Consider the following 20,539-nt stretch of genomic DNA (forward strand, 5'->3'; position numbering starts at 1 on the left):
TAAAGGGACAGGAGGAGTCATTCAAGTCTTTGGAGTTTTTATATTTCCCTGTTAAGTTTCTGTTAGATGAGAAGGCCATGAGCTGATACAGCAGCAGCATAATAATCTATGTGAAGTTGTTGTTACAGAGGAGATCTTTACCTGTACATGCTAAACCAAATTTGCCCTACATAAAACAAACGTGACATCCTCCTGCCTTTCACCTGTGCCTTACCAGCACCCCTTTTTTACTGCCTTGTCTTGATCTTCTGTTTACTGAAGCTGCTGTGCTGTCCCAGTAGTGATGTCTGCAGTCACCAGGCCTTTCCACTCTCAACACAGATTTTCCTGCAGCTTTTGCTGAGATGCTGAGATAGATGAAGTGAAAAATATCACAGCAGGAGGCTTTTAGGAGCATTGTGATCCGTCACAGCATCCAGCCTCTATTGAGAAGCTGCAATTAGACTAGAAAAATCAAAGTACCTCACAGTGACCAGTAGTGAAAGTGCACTGTGTACCCCTTGTCATCACAGTCAGAGTCAGACACCATGAAATTAGCACTGATGGTGCCTGGTTTTAGCAATTAGGGTAGGACATCTGTTGCTTTCAGGTGCAGCCCTCGCTCCATCTGTAGAATTCTTCAGTGGAGAAAAGAGACAACAGGAACTAGTGGACTCAACTGAGAGATGAGCTTTTTAGCTCAGACAACACCAACAGAGAAGAGTAAATCTCAAACACTCATTTCTGTGCAGTTACTAGAAATGGGGGAAAAGGAGTCTTCACTTTGTGATGTTACAGACTGATTGCTCTGATAACCCAGCAGCTGATCTCAACCAGTAGCTCGTATTTCAAACAACAAACACACAAACCAGAAAACAAAGCCTGGAACATTTTCATTCCTTTAATTGTTTCAGTCTGGGGCCTTTGGCTTTTGCATGGTTTTCATTCTACTTATTTTTAAAGCAATGAATGAGATCCCTATGGTTGGAACTGCAAAGGAAACTGCTCCAGACAGCCTCACCGTTTTCCCCTAGAAGATATCGCTGAAGTGTTTCTAAAGGTGGCTGAGTGGCCTGGAAGACAGAACACACCACCAAACCTGGGCAGAGAAAGCAGAAGAATGTCTCCACTGCCACAGTATTTGTTCTTTACAGTTTTCTGCTTGCTTCTCAAAGAATGAGACATCATGCCCTGCAATTGGATGTTACTCATGCTCACACACTCCTACAAGGAACTCAGCAGTCTCAAACAAGATCAAAACAGAGACCTAGAGTCCTGTGTCTTAGCAGTGTTGGAGAACAGATGGAAGAGATCTCTTAGTGGATAATTACAGAAGATTTAACTACAGAGGAAAGAAGAGATCAGGTTAATTCTCTGGTGATTATTTTTTTACCCTGAAGCATGGCACTTCTTTTCCATTTTATTGGGATGAGCACACAGCAATAATTATGCAAATATCACCCCAGTACTCCAGTACTGCAAACTCAATTACTATAGAGACCATCCAGGCAAGCATGTTTGTCACTCAGTGTTTGGATACAATGCTAAAGCTAGGATCACATTATTCTCACCCTACACTGACTGCCCATGACAAATTGATTTTACAGGGCCATAGCTATTTTTTAAATAAATCACTACAGCAAATTGTATTAAATTAATTAGGCAGCAAATCATGCCTATACTCAATTGAAGTAAAATAGGACATTTGTACAGCAAGAAGCTGAATGCATGATTCGCTGTTCTGCGGAGTGAGGGTCTTATTAATTGTCTAATAACTGAACTTTTGTTTCAGTGGTCTTTAGTATAGAGGCTTATAAATCTGCATGAAGCATCAGAGTCCAATCCAGTTCAGTCACTGAAGGAACATTTTTCTAGACCTCAGTTTTTACACCAACGAGGGAAAGGGCATGAAACGAGAACACTCTCAGCCTTGCAAAATAAAATGCACCATAAGGAAAGGTGCCACTGAGCTGACAGAAGATAGAGACATCCTGCATTCATCACTGACTTTCATCAGCTGTGCTGTCATGGCATCAGTAGGGACAGGTGTATCCTGGTCTGTGTGACTCAACAGCCGTATGGTACCAAAAGTTTGATTCATCTGGCTCTCATTCAGCTTCCACTGGGAGCTGTGTGTTTCCCTGACCTCACAGTGGGAACTCACCAAGTCACATACAAAGGCCAAATATTTTTTTTAAAGCCTCTGATTTGAGCTGGCTTCATTTTAGGGCTTCCAGCTTGAAATACTTTCATCCCTAGGGGTGCACAGCTGACATACTTCTAACTGCAGAAGAGAATCAGGAGAGAAATGTCCCAGACTGGTAAAACCTGAGTCACTCTAAATCTGTGGTCACTTTTCAAATTTCTAGGCTTGAATTATAAGATCAGGAAACTTATAGATCTTACAGATGAGTCATCACAGCTGGGAAATGGGCAGATGAACAAGATGACTTGTCTTATCTCTCAGTGTTATGTTTAAAATATGTCAGTATTTAAGTATATCACCTTACTTCCTTAATAACTTCCTTCTTACATTGGTGAGGATTCAGAATGAGGTCAGTGAAGTTAATAAAGTTATAGTAAATCAGGCTAAGAACAGAAGCAAAGTATTAAAAGTACTGGGTATTAAAAACACAGACCATAAACACACAGTTTTGATTGTTTCTTTCTCTCTGCCTTTAATCTCACTGCGACAAAAAGAAGCTGGAAGGATGAATGGAAGGCAGATGTGAAGAAAATCTTTGAGCTTTCAATTTCCTATTATAAACCAGGACTAGAATAGTAAAGAGCAACAGAGGTCAGAAATGAGATAGAGTGAAAAGAAGCAGCATTCACTCTCTTATGCCAGGGATAATGGTTTCAATCTGTTGGGTATGAAAAGAGACACTGGAAGAGAAAATCCAGAAAGAGCAGAACGTTTTACAGGGCAAGAGAGGGATACTCTTAATTGTACTAGACCTATGTATGGTTTGCTCTGAGGTTTTGTAGCTGTAATTCTGCCATCCTACACCACAGTCTTGTACCTAAACCACAGAGCGAGTGCCCAGGCCTTGCTTTGCCCTCTGGGAAAAGTCAGAAGATGAAGAACAATGCTGGAACCATCCAGAAGCCAAGACTTCTGTCTCCATCCAGCGTACCGAAGAAGGGCAGATGTTTGGTTTCTGTTAGATTAAGCTTTTGGCTGAAGACTAAGCTTTGCTATGGGTTAGCTGCTGATCCTAACTGGATAGCTTGCCTTTCTATCTGCCAAAAATGCCTAGAGTTACACACTGGCTCTTTTTGTGCAGTCTGTCAACAATCAAAATAAACACATAATATCAAAACTATGTATTTTAAATGAAATTTAAAAAAAAAAAAAAAAAAAGCTTGGTATGGGCAGGAATTCTCATAGTCTTTCCTCCCCTCTTCTAATTTCCTCTTCTTACAAGTTCTTCCATTCCTCCTTCTGCCTGTTCAAAACTTGAAGAAGAAAGGAAATTGCTGACACCAATTCAGCTACAAAAGTGTGGATATTGAGGGAATCCAAGAAAAGCAAGACTTCCTTCTTATACACTAAGGTGGGAAGAGTGATGACTTGATAAAATGAAATTTATTATCTACATTCCACCTCAGAAACACTTCCTGACATTTACCATTTCTGGCACCATTAACCTCTGTGCATGAGGGTGGGAGGAACATAGTGGGGCAGTTCATGTTTTTAGGCCAGCAGCACTAAAAAGCCATACTGATGCCCCATATGGCTCTGCAGGTTTTGGAGGGCACTTGCTAAAACCAGTTCCTTTCTCTTGTGCAGATTTCAGCACTTGAAATTTCAGCACAGTAAATCCTGGTTTCCTTGGTTAATGTCCTTTCCTTACTAAAACATGGAAATCTGAAGCAGCTTTTTCTGAGATAGGATATAGTAATAAGGTCCAGGTTTCCTTTGGTTCTCATCCAGTGTTACTGATTTCACCATTCAGTGAGCACAAAACATTCATTCTGTGATTTAGTAGCTTTTTACACAGAGCCTGCAAGCTACGAACAAGAGCCTGCAAGCATGAGACACAGAACAACAAAGAAATTAGTCTAGACTAAGGACACTACCTTTTCCCTTTTTTCATGAGCCAGTTATAGGAAGGCCCATGTCTGTGCTGGTCTTGCAAGCAGCTGGGCTGCACAGGCACTTCTTGTTGGCTCCAGCATCTGCCAGAACCTGGGTGAGTACCACCTGCTTGTGCTGGGCCAGGCTGGTCCCAGAAGATACTGAGCACCCTAGCTATGAGCTGGCACCCTGGAGTGCCTGTATCTGCATTTGAGTTGTACTGATACTTACAGATATTTCAGGACTGGATTTTAGAGGGGCTGGTGTCAAGGTTTGGATTGCTAAATCTCATGTCACTTTTTGTTCTAGCAGGGCTTGCTCAGTCTTAGTCCTTCAATGTACAAAGCAGTTAAATTAACAAGGATTGAGAGTAGGAGGAGGGACCTTCTTTGTAGCAGTAAATTAAATTACTTATCTTTATTAATTAAATTAATTATCATTAAAACATCTCTGTCTTGTCAGTGTGTACAGTGAGAACCTCGTGAAGGCTTTCACTGCATCTTTAGACATACTTGTCTCCCTTGCATGGTCTTCTGAGCTGGCCAGCTAATTATTTCCTTGGCCAAGATATATGCATTTCAAAAACACCATACTGTGACAAAGTGCCCATTTCTGCCTGCCTTTACAGAAGCAGACAGTTTTCCCACACACAAATTTCCTTTTAATAAATCAATGGGTAACTGCTGCTCCTCTGCTCAGGTTCAGCCCGAATACTTGGGCTGTGAGGTGGAGTAGCAATGGGGATATTTGATCAATGCTATTGTTATAATAAAAGCTATCCCTGACAGAGCTGTAGGTAAAATATCTTTTGAGAGCAGCATTTCCTGCTGACTCTATATAGAAGGCTTGGCAGAATGCCCTGTGCTTTTCAGATATTTTTTGCTGGTAATAGAAAAATCCTCCTGGCCAGGCTGTAGAGCCAGTCCTCTAAAGCCCTTGACCCTGAGTGTGTAATCTCCCTGGAGACCCAGTGCAAGAAATATAATCTTCTTGAAGCATCTGCTGTCTGTGTTGTACTAAAATATGACTGGGATGCAACTGTCGAATCTCCAGCTCACTCATTGCAGAATCCTTTACAAGACAATAAAAACCGCAATCTTAATCTCTCTTATTGCTTTAAGGAGGGATATTTTATCATGGCTGCAGCCTGAGATGTTTCTGTATCCAACAGACATTTCACATGCTTTTGTGTCCTGGGAAGGTAATAGCACACAACATATGGGAAACGGAGCCGTTTTGCGAGGTCACGGTCATGGCATCACGTGCAAATCCTTTGCCCACTGGGACCTTGTGGTGCATGAGCTGTGCTGGGCAAGCCAGGAACAGCTTTCCTGCTTGCACAGTGACAATTGGCAAGGAGGCCTGGGAGGACAGTCTTGGCAAGTGGATCAGTCTGACAGATCAGCTTTCCTGCTGGGCCTGAAAGGGAAGGAGACATGTTTCTTTTCATAGAAGACACAGAGAAAAGGGGTGTCTCCTGTTTTTTAGATTTCTTTATATATTTTTCTGAGTTGAGGATTTGGTTTCTGCTCTGAAGACATAGCTGTAAGGAGCAGAAAAGACTGCCTTAAATGCAGAACTAGCAAGGAAAGAACAATCAATATGACTTGCCAATGATATTCAGATCTGCTCTTGTTTCAGTTTTCTGTATTTTTTTTCAACACTGTAAACTCATCTCCTTGACATCTGCCCTGCCCTTGCTCTCAGTCTCTGTCTTCCCTTCCCCCACTTCTCCCTCTAATGCTGGTGTCCTCATTTCCCCTTTTGTACATATGACCCTTTCACTATGCAGGGATTAGTATCTCACTCATAAATATGTGAAATAGATACGCAGATGATTTAATTTGTTGGGTTTTGTAGGGCTAGTGAGACAGACTGGCATGGGTAGAAGGGTATATTCTAGTAGGTCAGCTGAAGAAAACATCTCGGGATGAGTAATGTGAAACACCAGCACCAGTCCAGGACAGAGACCTCAGGGGGCAGGGAGAAGGTAGCAAAACAGAAAAGCTAGGCAAATATGGAAGAGCAGAAGACAAAGTCAAAGCTGTCTCCGCTTCTCCCATTTGTTATGTATCTTCCAGGAAGAAAGGACAAAAGTGGGGTACATGAGAAGAAAAATGGGACCAGAAATCCACCCTGGCTGCAGTGGTTCAAGTTGTCAGTAACTCATTCAGGAAGAGTTGCCAGAGCAGCCAAGAACAATGCTGGTCTAGTGAGATGGTGGCAAGCGAGCAGGGAGGCAGAGGTATGGGACATGAGGAGGAGATGGCAGTAAAAGCTGCCTAACTGGATGGGGGTACCCAGACTGGGGACACAGCTGATCTGAACAGGGATTCTTGAGGAGGAGGAGAGTGACTGTAAGGATGTGACAACAAAGAGCTGGAGATAACAATGCTGTGAAGCTCCAGCCAAGAAATAATAGTCAAGTGGCAAGGAGTAAGTCAGCAAATCCAAAACAGGAAATAGAGATGAACACTATAGCCCTAACAGGCAATAAGACCTTGCCAGTAGGCAGCTAGTGAGGCAGAGAGGAAGGACAGGATGGGCAATGGAAGATAAAACATAGAAATAAGGTTTAATGAACCATACATGACAGCAGTCAAGGCCAGGCTTACTGCTGGCTTTGCCAGCAGCCATAACGTTGCAGGCAGCCTTGCTGGGACAGTGTAACACCACAAGCTTCATGCTGGGTACATGCCCAGAGGTCAGCGGCCAGGACAACTGCAGCCTGTGCTGTTGTTTGGAGATGTTTGTGCTACTTTCAGCAGTCATGCAGCACAAAGCTCCACCATAAGCACACTGCTGGGGGCCGTGCTGCCCTTACTGCGAGATCAAAGGACAGCTGTGCTGTGTCATCACACGTGTCAACCAAAGTATCATTATCATTACCATGCTAACTCCAACCAGCTCCTGCTGAAGAGCCAGTTCACCATCCAGTGATACTAAAAAGCTGTTTTGCTAGAGAATGCCAGCATCTGGCTAAGGTGGACACCTGTGTGTCACCTGAAGAGGAGTCGCACAGAGGAGGCTCCTAGAGTGCCACAAGCCATGCTTCATTTGCTGGCATGCTCAAATCATTATCAGGGACTTGCCTTCCTGTGTGGCAGACAGGGCTGGATGGAAAAGGACAACAGAGGTACCTCTTGGACATTTTGGTCAAGCTCTTTCATTGGTGGAACAGAGCTGGCATATTTACTCTTATCCTTAAAAATTTCAATAATTTTTTAATGCTTACTCTTTCTGATAATGCTTAGAGATCTAGTTAGGGACATGCTTACATCAAAGTGACAACAAAAAAAGAAGGCCTGGCCTGCACAATTTGCAATGTCACTCAGATTGGAGGCAGCAGACAGATCCAGTGGCCAAAAAATGGAGCAGCAGAACAACAGGACATCTAGGATCAACATTGCAGCCTGGGTAGGAGTACTTTTGGTTGATGCCTTAGCTGAGAAAGAGTGAATGGGATGGGTTTGACTCAGCAGGGTACATACACACTGCTCTCCTGAGCGATAATAGAGCGCATACAGACTGGAAGCCAAACCCTGTCAAAGGAACCAGAAGGTCCCACCACGTGATAACTCCCCTTTTTTTAAAGATGAAGCAGGATAGTATGGTATATTTGCCTTAATGTGATTTAAACACTGTATGTAAAACAAGTTTGAAAACTTGTCTGAGCTGACTGCTCATTGATTAGAGGCTTTCATCCCCTGACACCTCTGAGGCCATACCAAAGCACACAGATATGCAGCTCGCGAGGTAAAGAACATCCAACTTAGATCTTAACCTTCTTCATGTGTATGTGGGCTTTATTTTGGATATTTTCTGGATTTCATCTGCTCAAGAAAGTGGCAGTGAGTGGGCAGCTAAACAGGGGATTGCTCTTCTTTGCTGGTAGAAGTTACAATGCAGCATGTATGCCATCAGCTATGTTTGTGCATCTAAACACACTATGTGTATACACATTTATGCGAAGGATAAGGGGAAATTATGTATTAGTCTGCATTCACTGCAACTCAAAAAGATTGACCAGAGAAGCTTTTTGCTGAATTTAGCCTTGAAAACCTATTGTGTACCATTGTGTGGAAGGCAGAGCAAACACACTGATCAGTAATTGTATAATTCCTGCTGTACTTGTGCCTGAAGGCAAGTGTGTAAAACGTTTTCTGCTTTTCAGAGCACTGACAACTGCAACACTTGTGGGCTTCAATGGAGGTACAGCTCATCAGCAAATATTTAACAGACCATTTTTGTTGAATTGCCAGAGGTGGGGTTCAGACTTGGGGTAGGGAGGCTTGGGTACCTGTCACTGCAGTGTGGGCTTGCAGTGGAGATAAAGCACAGAAAAGGACAGGATACTCCAAAGGAGCTACTGCAGAAAGAGGAGCAGGAGGAAGAGCTGAAGTATCATATGAGTGGTCTGACAACAGAAACAGCATCACAGATAAGCTCTGCAGTAACTGCAACATGAGCTGATAGAGCAGATGGTCACCTCAGTTTAGCCTTTAACATAGCTTGTTGCCCCTAGCAATATTTACCCAAAAGTACTCTACTGATGGAGATGGGATTATGTAGCAGACAGAGGGAATCAGTCCTATTTTATACAAGATACTGGGCTGCCTATTGGCTCTGACAGTCTCTTCGTGTGCTGGCTTCGGGCAGACAGAACAATGTCATGATGTGTACAGCCATTTCTGGGACAGCTTCACATGATGGAAATCAGGTAGCACTTCCCCAGTTTCCTAACTTTGTTGGAACGTTATTAATTCACTCCACAAGTCTGGAAACTTGGTTAAGAGGTAAAGTGCTAAACTCCCTTTTCTCTTTCTGAAATGACCTTTTGGGAGCTATCAGGACATTTTCATCAGCTCCTGATCAGTGCTATTTGGGGTTAATTCCGACCCACTTCAGTAATTCTTCAGAAGCAAGAATTATTTCATTAGTTTGTGAAAAGCACTTCAAAGATCCTTCAGTGAAATATGAAAATACTATTATTCTCATTCCCAAAATACTAAGGTAAAGAACAACACTGAAATAGCAATACAGAAATGTTGCAAAGGTGGTCAACTACAATGGAAAGCAACATACTTCACTGGAAAGTGTCCCATATTTGAAAGGCCAGACATCTCTAAGCATATGCATATCTCACCTATTTAATAAATGTTGTCTCAACTGCACATTTATGTATTTTTATTAAAGAGAAAATTGCTTGTATTTCCTTCTCTTTCCTCTGCATTATAGCATTAAAGCAGGACTGCATGCCAAACAACAGTATAAACAAACAACATCACCAGATACTTAAGGGTCTTTAGCTCCTAAATTGACTAAAGCATAAATACAAACTGACGTCAAACATTTGGGATTACCATTTAAAAATTGCTATTTTCTGAGACACTAATGAAGGCCATTCATATCAAAAATTCAGTGCCTACAACAGGAGTGAGCTGCCCAGACTCCAAAGTATGGGGTCAAAGAAGTGGTCTGCATCTCTTAGAATACAAATCCTGCCAATTTGCTTTAGATCTATAAGAAGTACCAGATACAGAGAATATGAAGAGATTCTTTCAACCTAACTTGTGAAGATTTGGGAGTGTCACCACCAGTCCTTGCTCTGCCACCATTATCAGCAGTGTTTTTATCACCCCCTCACAGTCATCACAGTCGTTGGCAGGTGAAAACCCATCCTGGCTGTGCACTGGGGCTGTACAGCACACCCTGTGCAATGCAAAGTGCAGTTGTGTGATGATACTGACCTGCTCCAGAGCTGTAAAAAGTCACCTTCCACATTTGGTCTTCAGGGTCTCAATTAAACAGCTGAAGTTTTAAACAAGTAAGAGTGATGAAGCTTATATAGGATCTCTGTCTTTCTCCCTCTTAAGCATGGAATTAAGAGTACATTTTATAAGTCAAAATGAATTCCTGAGTAGGTGTTGGTACTAGTTCAGGTCCTGATGTGGTACAGCCAAATGGCAGCACACTCCGAGGTGTGCCTATTCTGCTTCTCAGCATGATTAACTCAGCAAGATGGAGCACAGCACTATATGGGGCTTTTAGGACCTATACTGGTTTAATGAACATTAGCTTGCACATCCCAAGGTGAAGTATTTTTCCACAAATATATAAGTTGGGAATTGCCTAGAGAATAAGAGGACTGGAGATTTTGAATGCTCCTTCTAGTTCAGAGTAAGTTGAAGCAATCATACACTTTGGGGCAAGCAAACATTTGCATTTCCACAAGCAGTGAAAATTTCAGTTGGAAAGCACAACTTTGTATTTGAAGATGTGATGCCTTTGGGCACAAACTAATCAGTTGTATCCACAGCTCCTGCCTAGGACTTCTGTCAAAACAGCACCTTTTCCTTCCCCATCTGCGCTAGTTGTCCAGGAGCCAAAAGGAGAGTAGGTACTGGGGGCACCACCTGCTTCTCTAACTTCCCCTCTTGTTCACAAAGCAGTTTGACCAGTGGTCAAACCTTGATAGAGCAAACCCTTGCCATCCTACAAGATGTAAGCTACTCCACAGGGTACAAATCCAGTATGAGGTCTGTGGAAGCCTTGCTTGTGATGATTCTGAAGTCCAGAGCCTTGGATTTCTGAAATCAAACTTCCCATGCCCCAGTGGAGACAGACCTGTGTTAGCATAAAACCTTGAGTGGTGCCAAGGCCCCTGAGCAGCTGCAGAGCTTGCTCCATTGTCTGGGACAGAAAGTGGAAGGAAGGGAATGTCCCTTCCCCAGCAGCTGGCTCAGGACACTCCAGGAGGAGTAAGAGAGGACAGCTTTCAAGGGAGGCCATTTGCCAAACAAGGACAATGCTCATCTGTTCTCACCAGCTCTGTGACCCAAAGAGGTCTTTAGGTGCCAAAGCAGCTGTGTAAGGTGACACACATTACTAACAGCTTCTGGTTTGGTAAGGGGCCATATAAGAAGAAAAATTTCCTTCTATAACAGGGGATGGACCACTGAGGGATTTGGTAGCTGCCAGTGTGCAGGAAGGAAGGGGAAGTGAGTATTCTCCCCCTTGGGCGGTTCAGCTTCATTTTGCAGGCAGAAGTGGAGGAAAAGCGCTCAGGTCTGCAAGCCTCCCCTTGAATACAGGACATATTGCATGTATTCAGGGCCTAGGATAGACTAAAATAGAAAAACATTTTGTTTCAGTTCACATCTTGGTTGTGGCTCATGTTTTATTTACAGAAAGGGCAGAAGTTTCCATGAGTGAAGAAATCCCCTTTCTTTCTCTGCAGGTTTTAGAAAGCCAGTCAGCAGCAGAGCAATGCTACTGAACTCAGGACTTCAGTCACCTGCTTCCTAATTCTCAAAGCAGCTAAAGCCCTGCAGTCTTTTTTTACCTTTCATAGTCACAGGACTAGTCAAGCAAAATCTTGATTGGATTATTCTGCTTTAATTACAAAATGCATTCAGACCAAAGGCTCAATAGTACCTGGTACATATGTACACATTTCTCTCAATTATAACACCAAAGAACAAAATGCCATCTGGGCTTGCTGTAGATCAAACATGCCCCTCTGGCAAGAACTTTGGAGTATGAACAGATACCACAGTAATGCTTGAACTGCCTCTCGTGTGACAGACACCAGACTCTGTACTTATTTATCAAATACTTTGAGATCCTTTAGGGTGGATTGTACATGAGATAAGCGAGAGAACAGATGCAAAACTGGAACCCTGGGCAGTCCACATCCCACCACCCCCTGGGAAAGAAAGGCAGAGATCAGGGTCATTTTCTCTTTGCTGCAGTTAGGGCAAGGTAGATAAATCACAAGTTTTTTTTATTGCTGGTGAACTCAAAACAGGCAACTTTAATCTACTGAGGAAGATACACATACAAACAAATGTTAGGCCTTGTGCGTTTTTTTTCTTCATGTAAATGTCTCTTCAACTTCAGTCCAGCTCCCGAGCTCTCACTGAGCTGCCACTGAGATCCTGGTAACGTGCTCTGGGCAGTTCTGCAAGATGTTATAAGAAGCATCACATGTATTAAAAAGGGAGATTTTGCAGAAAAGACAAAGCTCTGACAGCAGCCACGTTGCTCAGAAAGGAGAAATCTGGCTAATCCTGCTGCAGTAGGTATGTGGTATTATATATAATTATATTATTTAAGAATTTGCCAGGTCCTTTTCTGTTTCTGGTGTGCAAGCTGCAAGTAAAGTGCACTTCTGGGTAAAAATTACCACTCTATGAAGATGCAGTAGCTGGGTGGTACACATCAGACACCAGTGGAAAGCAGACTACAACAGCTGTTTCAGTGACACAGGCAATAAGAATAATGCCCTAGGATACTAGATGCTGCTGGGAAACCCTTCCATATTTTGAGCAGTTAAATATTACATCGTTCAGCAAAACACAAATAAAGTGTCATTTATATGGGACCTTCTTAAGTACAGACAATAACAGACACAACTGCTACTGCACACCAGGTTAGCTCTGTGGACAGCCAGTCCTCCACACCACACTGCTAGCTCCTTTTTAACCTTTCCAAAGAGTTATGTAACAGCTAAGGAGAAAGCAGGGATCCTAAGGATCTTTCTATAAAGCTGAGGGTTTTACATGATGTGGGGGCGGTGTAGGAGGCAGCACAACACCACATTTAAGCTATGCTGTGAGAGGACAACCCAGCTTTAGACACTGCATTTGATGATCGTGACATAACCAGGGCCAAAATGGTGAGATCCCAACTCTCATCTGCACCTTGCAGTTCTTGTTCTGCTCCAGTAGAGCTGTTACATTATCCTACACACAAAGCTCTTTTTTTCCTCCATGTACAGTTTCAGGTGACTATTTTGCTTGGGTCTATACTCCTGAGACCAACAAGGCTGATAAACTACATACTGTTTCTCTGACTTTGTAGCACTGGCATCACAGCATCAAAAGAACTATCTGTTCAGTGTTTGTTCTCTTTTAATATAATGAAATAATAAAAGGGAACTCTAAATACCCACCTAAGTATTCTCAGTGATTCAGGATACATTGCATACCCAGGGCAGATTTGATTAATTCCTTGCCACCACTGTTTTCATGTGTCCATTGCCAGCAATGGATGCCTTGTGAAAAGGGGAAGGAATAAAATAATTGCTCTCTGTGTAATACAAAAAAGGATTAACACTGCCCTGTAAGAGCAGAACCAAGAAACAATTCTACTCACAGGGCCAGCAGTGTTTTTCTCTCAGGAATGGCTGTGCCAGGGCAAGGAGCAAGTTCATAACTGAGGACCCCCTACCAGAGACAAGGGACATACACAGAAATGGCCCAACTGTTTCCAAAATAAGAGTGGAATCCTACAACAGATCTGCATTCCAAGCCAAATTATCCCTGGTACAGCTCTGCTGACTGTGGTGGAAGAACAGAAAAATTAATCTGGCCTTATGGGACAACTCTGGCAAACCTTCCCCATATCAGTTCAGGAGTGAGAAATCTGACAGCTGGAATCTCCATGTTTCTTGCTAACTTTGTTAACTTCAAAGGCCAAAACTTGACGGAGTGAATTACAAACTTGTGGCTGCCGTAATCAAACACCTTCCCTGCACCACAACTGTCCTTGTTCTCCATAAGTGTTACCAATTTCAAACTGTCCCTGGTGCAGGTAGGTCTACAGTGAAGCCGCAGCAGTCCCTCCTGCTCCACCTCTCTTCTGCTGCTCTCACGCCCTACTCAAAGCCTCACTCAGGCAGAGCATGAAGAAGTGCTTTTCAGAGACTGGTGTTCTGGTTTTTGTTATTTTTTGGGTTTTTTTTTAGCAAGTGTATCAGACAGCATGGTATATCTCTAGCTGACTCCAATTACTATCACAACAATATGGCTGTGGTTATTTAAAGCAGAATTTGAGAAGAAAAAGCAAATCCACTTCGTACACTGAGCAGAACACAAGACAGAACTGAGCCAAGGCCTTCCAGTGCTGAAGGAACATGGAAGTCAGTGCCAGAGGACCAAATCCTGGGTTAGCCACATGAAGGTTTTGACCTTCAAATACAATGGGCTGCAGCCAGACTAAGTTATTGACATCACCAGAAACAGAGGAATCCCTGGAAAGGAAGGCAGAAAAGTCTTGTGGGCTATATAGTCTCTACAAGGTTTGCATGGCTGAGATGGGAGCTGGAATCTGTAGCAAGATCTGCTTTGGGGGTACAAAGGAGATGGGAAGACTTGCACTATTTCTTGTGCCTTTTGCCAAGATTCAGATAGCACAGATTATGGTAAAATTCACTTGGCAATAAAGGTCTTTATTAGAAAAAAAAATGAAGAAGAAAAAAGAAAAGAAAAAATTTCTAGTGAGTATCAGGACTGAGATTTCAAAAAGTACAAGATCTGTATAAATTCAGCAAGATGTCCAGCACCAGATTATTTCATGGTGCAACAAAGAACCTGGGGAGAGGCCAATGGGACCTGGTGAGGGGAACACCATCTACCTCCCCAGCAGACTGCCAGTCTTAGGTACTTCTCAACAGCAGATGGATTTTGCTTCTTCCTGCAGCATCTCAGGTCCCAGGGAGGTATTGGTTGCAAGCAAGCACCTGAATATTGCCTAATGGAGTAAGCCAATCACTAACTCAGCTGGCGTGTCCATGCCCATCCACTGATTAGGTGGGGCTTTTTTGGATGCATTTCCGCTGTAGCGTTTCTTTTCTCTTCTTTCTCCACTTTAAAGTGTAAGCAAAAGGACTGCTTTCATCAGTAATAAGTTAAAATCAGAAACGACCTAACTAACAAGTAACTGATATTGGTCCTTGGAGCCCAAAGAGTAAAATCCATAGAAAATCTATTGGTTCCATTTTTTCTGGTATATCCCATGCACACCCCCATTAGAAAAATGGGGTTTACGAATCTTATACAGCAAGGAGCAGTACCTCAGAGCCAGAGCTGACTGTCCGTGGTAGAGGTCTGGGCTCTTTCACATTGCTAAGTATGGTTCTAAGTCACTGCTCAATCCGTCTTCACGTGGCCATTGGCCAAGCCAACGGGTGCGGTGGGGGCCCCGGGCTCAGCAGTCTCATCGAATCGTAAGCGCAGGGTGTTTCTGATCACCAGCTGCTCCATGATGAAAGAAGCACAAAACCATGGGATGGCATACTCCAGGGTGATCAGGCCCATGAAGTCAAAATCAAACTGGGAATAGTCCCATGGGCAGGCATTGAACTGGCGTAGGATGAGGCCAGTGGTGAACTCCCAGAGGTATGTCCACAGTGTGTAAATGAAGCAGCGCACTAAAATGTTACACTTGTCTTTGAGATACAGATACATCTTCTCCACAATGAGGATGGAGGTGCCATAGATGAAGAGTGCCCACACACTGGTAACACCTGGGAACTTCCAGTTGAAATTGACCACAAATTCCCAGGCAGCTGTGAACATCACCTCACAGAAATAGCCGTGGATGGCGTACAGGTACCATCGTGAGAAAGCGGTCAGAGGTTCTGCCGCAGCCATTCTTCTGCACTCACCCCAGCAGCACTCTGAAAGGAAGAGGGAGAGAGAGCGAGAGAGAAGTCAGCGAGGATGTCACAAGTCCTTATCCCCCAGATGGCAACACACAAACTTGTAACAAAGGATAAATCTGAGAAAGAAGTGACTCTCATTTTCACCACAGCAGATTTTAGGTCCTGGGGAAAGGTGGCACCTTACAGGGCTCCATGACTCAGAATGGGCCTGAACAATACTGCTCTGCCTGAAAAACGGGACACCGCTGGTATTACATCGGAGATAAGGAGGGAGTTGATAAGTGCAAGGGCTTTGCCAGCAGCAAGGCTGCCAAAGAATTTACTGGTTTGCAAGTCAGCAGAAAAATATAGGAGCACATGTCACCTGTTTGGTCTTTTCAGGAAACAGCACTCTACCTTACTTTTGTGATTCTACTGTGGAACAGATTAGTTGAACACAGCATGGTAAAACTGGGCCTTTCCAGCTGTTGCCTACAGTCTCTATTTACTCTCAGTTTACTGTAGACTAAAACTGAGCTTTGATGGGAGCTACAGCAAGCAAATTGGAGGAGGAAATTCAGATTGTACACTTACAGACACCATACCTTGCACTCACTATTCAGCTGAACTTTTATTTTGCCTGTTGAAGAACTCATCCATTGTATGGCCAGCATTTGTAAAATAATTTTCTTATGGTGTCAAACTTCCTGATACCAAGTCAAAAAGCACAAGAGAGCCACTGGAATTCATTCAGATTTGGCTTCAGGACAGCAAAGCACAAAGGAGGAGAAAAAAAGGAACAGCTGAGCCTAGAGAGGGGTAGTTAGTCATGATAAATAGGAAATGAGAACAAACTCTAATTGTCTATACAGGAAGAAATTAGTGAAGAGTTTTTGAAAAGGCACAATTTGCTTATCACTAAGCTGTTTCAGCACAATTAGCTTTTACACTTTCTGTAGAGATTCACAAGTCTGCCATGCTACAGTCAATGACACGAGGTGATTATAAGCATAATTTTACTGAAGCCTTGCAGATTTACACCACAGGATGAATTTGACCTCTTTCATTCTTAGAAACTTGCTCTTTCAAGTTGAGTTTCTCTGGACTCTTTACAAGCACTATTTAACTTGCACGTGTCAGTTCTGTGGCACAATGTGCAAGGAAAGGACCACACTAACTTTATGTACAGTCATTCCATGCCATCTGGAAAGAGGCTGTGTCTGCCCTGCCCTGTAAACACAGTGCCTCTCTGATACAATTAACATGCAACTGACATTCTGATAGGAGATTAAGAGAAACTTCTATAAGGAAAAACAGAACTACAAAAATAAACATGAAGAAGATATGCACAGGGGAATATTGAAAGTGAAAAGGACAAAACTGTATCCATGGTCTGTTCACACTTCTCTTAACCAGACACACAAACAACCAAAGCCTTGACGGTTCATATGATTTGGGTGCTTGAACAAAGACCCATTTTCTAGTGGCAGAATCCATTTCACACAGGACACTGAACAATCATTACGTGCTACAGAGTAAGGTCAACGGCACATAGTGAGCTTGTAGGTGAAATAATAAAGAATCACTAGAGATTACCCCATGTCTCCTAAAAATTCAGTCCTAAGAAATCCTGCAAGACAGAAGAGGTGGCACACAAGAAATATGCAGGAGGTGTATGTCCATACAGTCCATAAGAAGCTGATGTATAAGGGCACTGCAAACCAAGGAGTTTGTCAGTGTAATGTTACTTCATTAGTTTGCCAACACAGTTGATAAGCTTAGTACTCTGAATCCTCATATCATTACTCCATTCTGACATAATTTCAAGAACAAGTCAAAAATCAGAGGTACAGAAGTAAGGGAAAACAGTAAGAAGGCATCATGATTTAAACCCAGCTAGCAACTAAGTGCCAGACAGACACTTGCTCACTGCTCTCCAGTGGGATGGAAAGAAGAATCAGGAGGGGAAAAAAAGTTAAAAAAAATGGGTTAAGATGAGTTTAATAATTGAAACAAAGTAAAATGTAATAATAATGCAATTAGCTCAGTTTGTTAGAGCATGATGCTAATAATGCCAAGGTTATGGGTTTGATCCCTGTATGGGCCATTCACTTAAGAGCTGGGCTTGATGATCCTTCTGGGTCCGTTCCACTTCAGAATACTCTGATACTTCTGTAATATGTAATGTTCTTATCAATAGAAGGAAATGATTGTAAAGATTTTAGTAAGTTGCCAAGGGATTGTGTGGTTTTCCTCTCTTTTCTATAAGCCTAGCTTTTTCACTTGTGATCCTCAGTCCTTGCACTTCTCTCTACAGCTTTATATGAAATGTATTTGAACTGTTAGCTGGGAGCACCCTTGTAATTTTTCAAATCTATACACAAAGTTGGATCAAATGCACAGAGGGTCCTTCCCTCTCCCCCTCCATTTTCATTCCAAGAATCCCCTCACCAATTATTTCCATTGCCTTATACCTCCACACAAAACCAGAGACTTAGAGAAACATATCCAAGAAGCCACATCCTATTCTACCCCACACTATCTCCTCTGTGTAATGAAGATCCCTCTTTCCTGGTTCTATACCACAAACTTCATAAAAATCTATTTGCTTTCTGTTTCTTTTTTACTGTTTGCAAAATATTTAGTCACTACACTAGAAGTCTAATAACTGAATCTAGATCAGGTCTCAGACATCTACAATACAAGTTAACCCATTGCAAAGACCACTGTTGAGTTCTTTTGAATCACATGGCTTTCACCACAAGTGCAGAGATAAACATCAGTGCACTGGCACTGTCTCAATATTTGCCTTCTCTACTGTCGTGTCTCCAGTAGGCCCAGCCTCGATGGAAACTTCCTTCTTACAATATGCCTGCAAGAGTCCTCACAGAATTCTTGCTGATTGAGAAGCATCCCAAGACAGGGCAGATGCTAATCTCTGGTAGCCCAAACATAACTGGTTCCTAGTCACTAAGCAAATCTACAAATCACAGCTCCTCCTGTAAAATATTTCATCCAAAATAAAACAAAAAGTACATAGTAAGACATAAAGGGAACGGAGGATACATTTAGGGAGGCTATCACAAGCCACAGCACATCACTGCACAAGCTGGGGACTGTACAATTTAATGGTTACAAGTCACTTGAGCATTTACAGAACAATTAAAACTGCAGCTTTTCCCAAGCATCTTATTTCCCAGGCACACAAAATTATTTGGTGTTTGGTAAGCAATATTGCACAAGGTCTCATGAGGGACATAAATGAGAAAACGCATTGTTTTATTGGGCAGCAATTTATGATAAAAGAATCAAGCTGAAAAGCATGACATTAGTGGAAGAAGCATCCAAACAGAAGGCCAAGACCGGATTCAGTAAGAAATGCAGATTTGTGAAAAGCCTTAAGTAGATAATTGAAATTGGTGGTGCAAAACTTTTAATGGAGTGACAGTAATACTGGACAAAAGGCTCTGAACATATGGGAGCTATTCAGTCTCCTCAGGAAAACAAGTGACATTCATCACTGAGGCACTTACAATGGGATGGGCAGCAGCTTCCTGAAAATCAGAAACACAGCTGCCAGCTATGCAATTGTCTCAGCAGAGAGCAAACAATGCACGGAGACTGCTCATGGATGACCATGCTTGCAGTGAGGCTGCTTGCACTGTGCTGTTTTGTGGAAAACAGGGAGCTTCTAAATTCAAAGTTTTGAAAATGCTTTCCATCATCAGCAAATTGTATTTCAAATAGTTAAAACAGAAATAGTTCCTCTAATACAAAATTATTAGGAAGCCTGAGCTAGGCCAGGCTTCCTAATTTTTCCTTCTTCTCTAGTAGGACCTTCTTTTCCAGCTTGCTGAGAAAAAAAACCAAGGCAAGTCTGTGGAAACCACACAGGGACCTCCAAAGAACACTCAGCTCTTTCCCTGACTGCCCTGCCTGTGTGCATAACTCTGCTGGCAACAAAGGGGCCAAGAGCCCACTGCACCTAGAGGAAACAAGCACAGATCTAACAGGGAAAGTATATGAAGGACAGAATTTCTCTACAGAAATCTGGTTGCAGCAACAGGTTCACTGAGGGCACAAAGCTGGGAGGAGTGGCCAATACCCCCCTAGTGCTGTGCGCCCTTTAGGAGGATCTCAACAGGTTGGAGAGATGGGCAGAGAAGAATTGCCCATCTTGTGATACAAGACAAATGCAGGGTCCTGCACCTGAGTAAGAGTAACTCCATGCAAGGAGGCAGTGGCCAGAAATTGATGGAGGAAGTTCCACCTGAATATGAGGAAGAATTTTTTTACCCCGTGGGTGATCAAGCATTGGACAGATTTCCCAGAGGTTGTGGAGTCTCGCTCCCAGGAGATATTCAAGAACTGTCTGGATGCAATGCTGTGCCATGTACTCTAGGATGACCCTGCTTGAGCAGGGAGTTTAGACCAGATGACCCACTGTGGTCCCTCCCAACCTGACCCATTCTGTGATCAGGGCAGGACTTTGACTTATGCCTGCAAGAAAGCACCAAGACTATAGATATTTGATAGCACTTTGATATTTTATAATTTCAGCTCTGAAATTGATATTAATAATCCCCTAGGTTGATGTAAGATACAGGTAAAACTGATGCACCAGGCCAAGTAAGGAGAAAGGACTTACAGCCTGCCCCACTTCATGTAAGACCCCTCTTGCAAGAGGACCACTCCACACCCACATTCACTTCTGCAGATGATGCAGCCTTGGCAGGCAAGAGGGAAGTGATCAGAAGATGGACTGATTGTAGACCAAGAAATAATGGTAGATTTGTCTCACACAAGCACTGCAGGGGAGATCTCAGTGGATGTTGTATTCATGCCTGATTAAGCTCCTGAGCACTGACTGGCTCATTTTTTTTTTTTTCTAAGCTCTCCTTTGCAGTGGCTTTCAGCCCATTTCCCCACACTACCAAGCCAAACTGTGCTTTAAAAAAAATCTCATACAGGTTGTCTTTATTCCCTTTAATCCAGGAGAATTATTTAGATGCTCTGGATGAGTTTAATGAGACCTCCTCAAGAAACACCGA

At 42.8% G+C, this 20,539-nt stretch overlaps 2 protein-coding genes across 6 annotated transcripts in view; both read right to left on the reverse strand.

Annotated features, from left to right (window-relative positions):
* The window catches only part of RAD51B (RAD51 paralog B), a 429,615-nt gene that overhangs the window by 393,172 nt on the left and 15,904 nt on the right, over positions 1 to 20,539 (reverse strand). The window lies entirely within an intron of this gene.
* The window catches only part of TMEM229B (transmembrane protein 229B), a 35,569-nt gene continuing 26,468 nt past the window's right edge, over positions 11,439 to 20,539 (reverse strand). For all 3 annotated transcript variants that reach the window (XM_086895915.1, XM_023928305.2, XM_086895916.1), the window contains exon 2: positions 11,439 to 15,524. In XM_086895915.1, coding sequence (XP_086752041.1) covers positions 14,995 to 15,524 — 530 coding nt within the window. In that variant the 3' untranslated portion in view covers positions 11,439 to 14,994. The remainder of the gene's footprint in view (positions 15,525 to 20,539) is intronic.

This window comes from Cyanistes caeruleus, chromosome 6, assembly GCF_971803275.1.
Source record: "Cyanistes caeruleus chromosome 6, bCyaCae1.hap1.1, whole genome shotgun sequence".
Lineage (NCBI taxonomy): Eukaryota > Metazoa > Chordata > Aves > Passeriformes > Paridae > Cyanistes > Cyanistes caeruleus.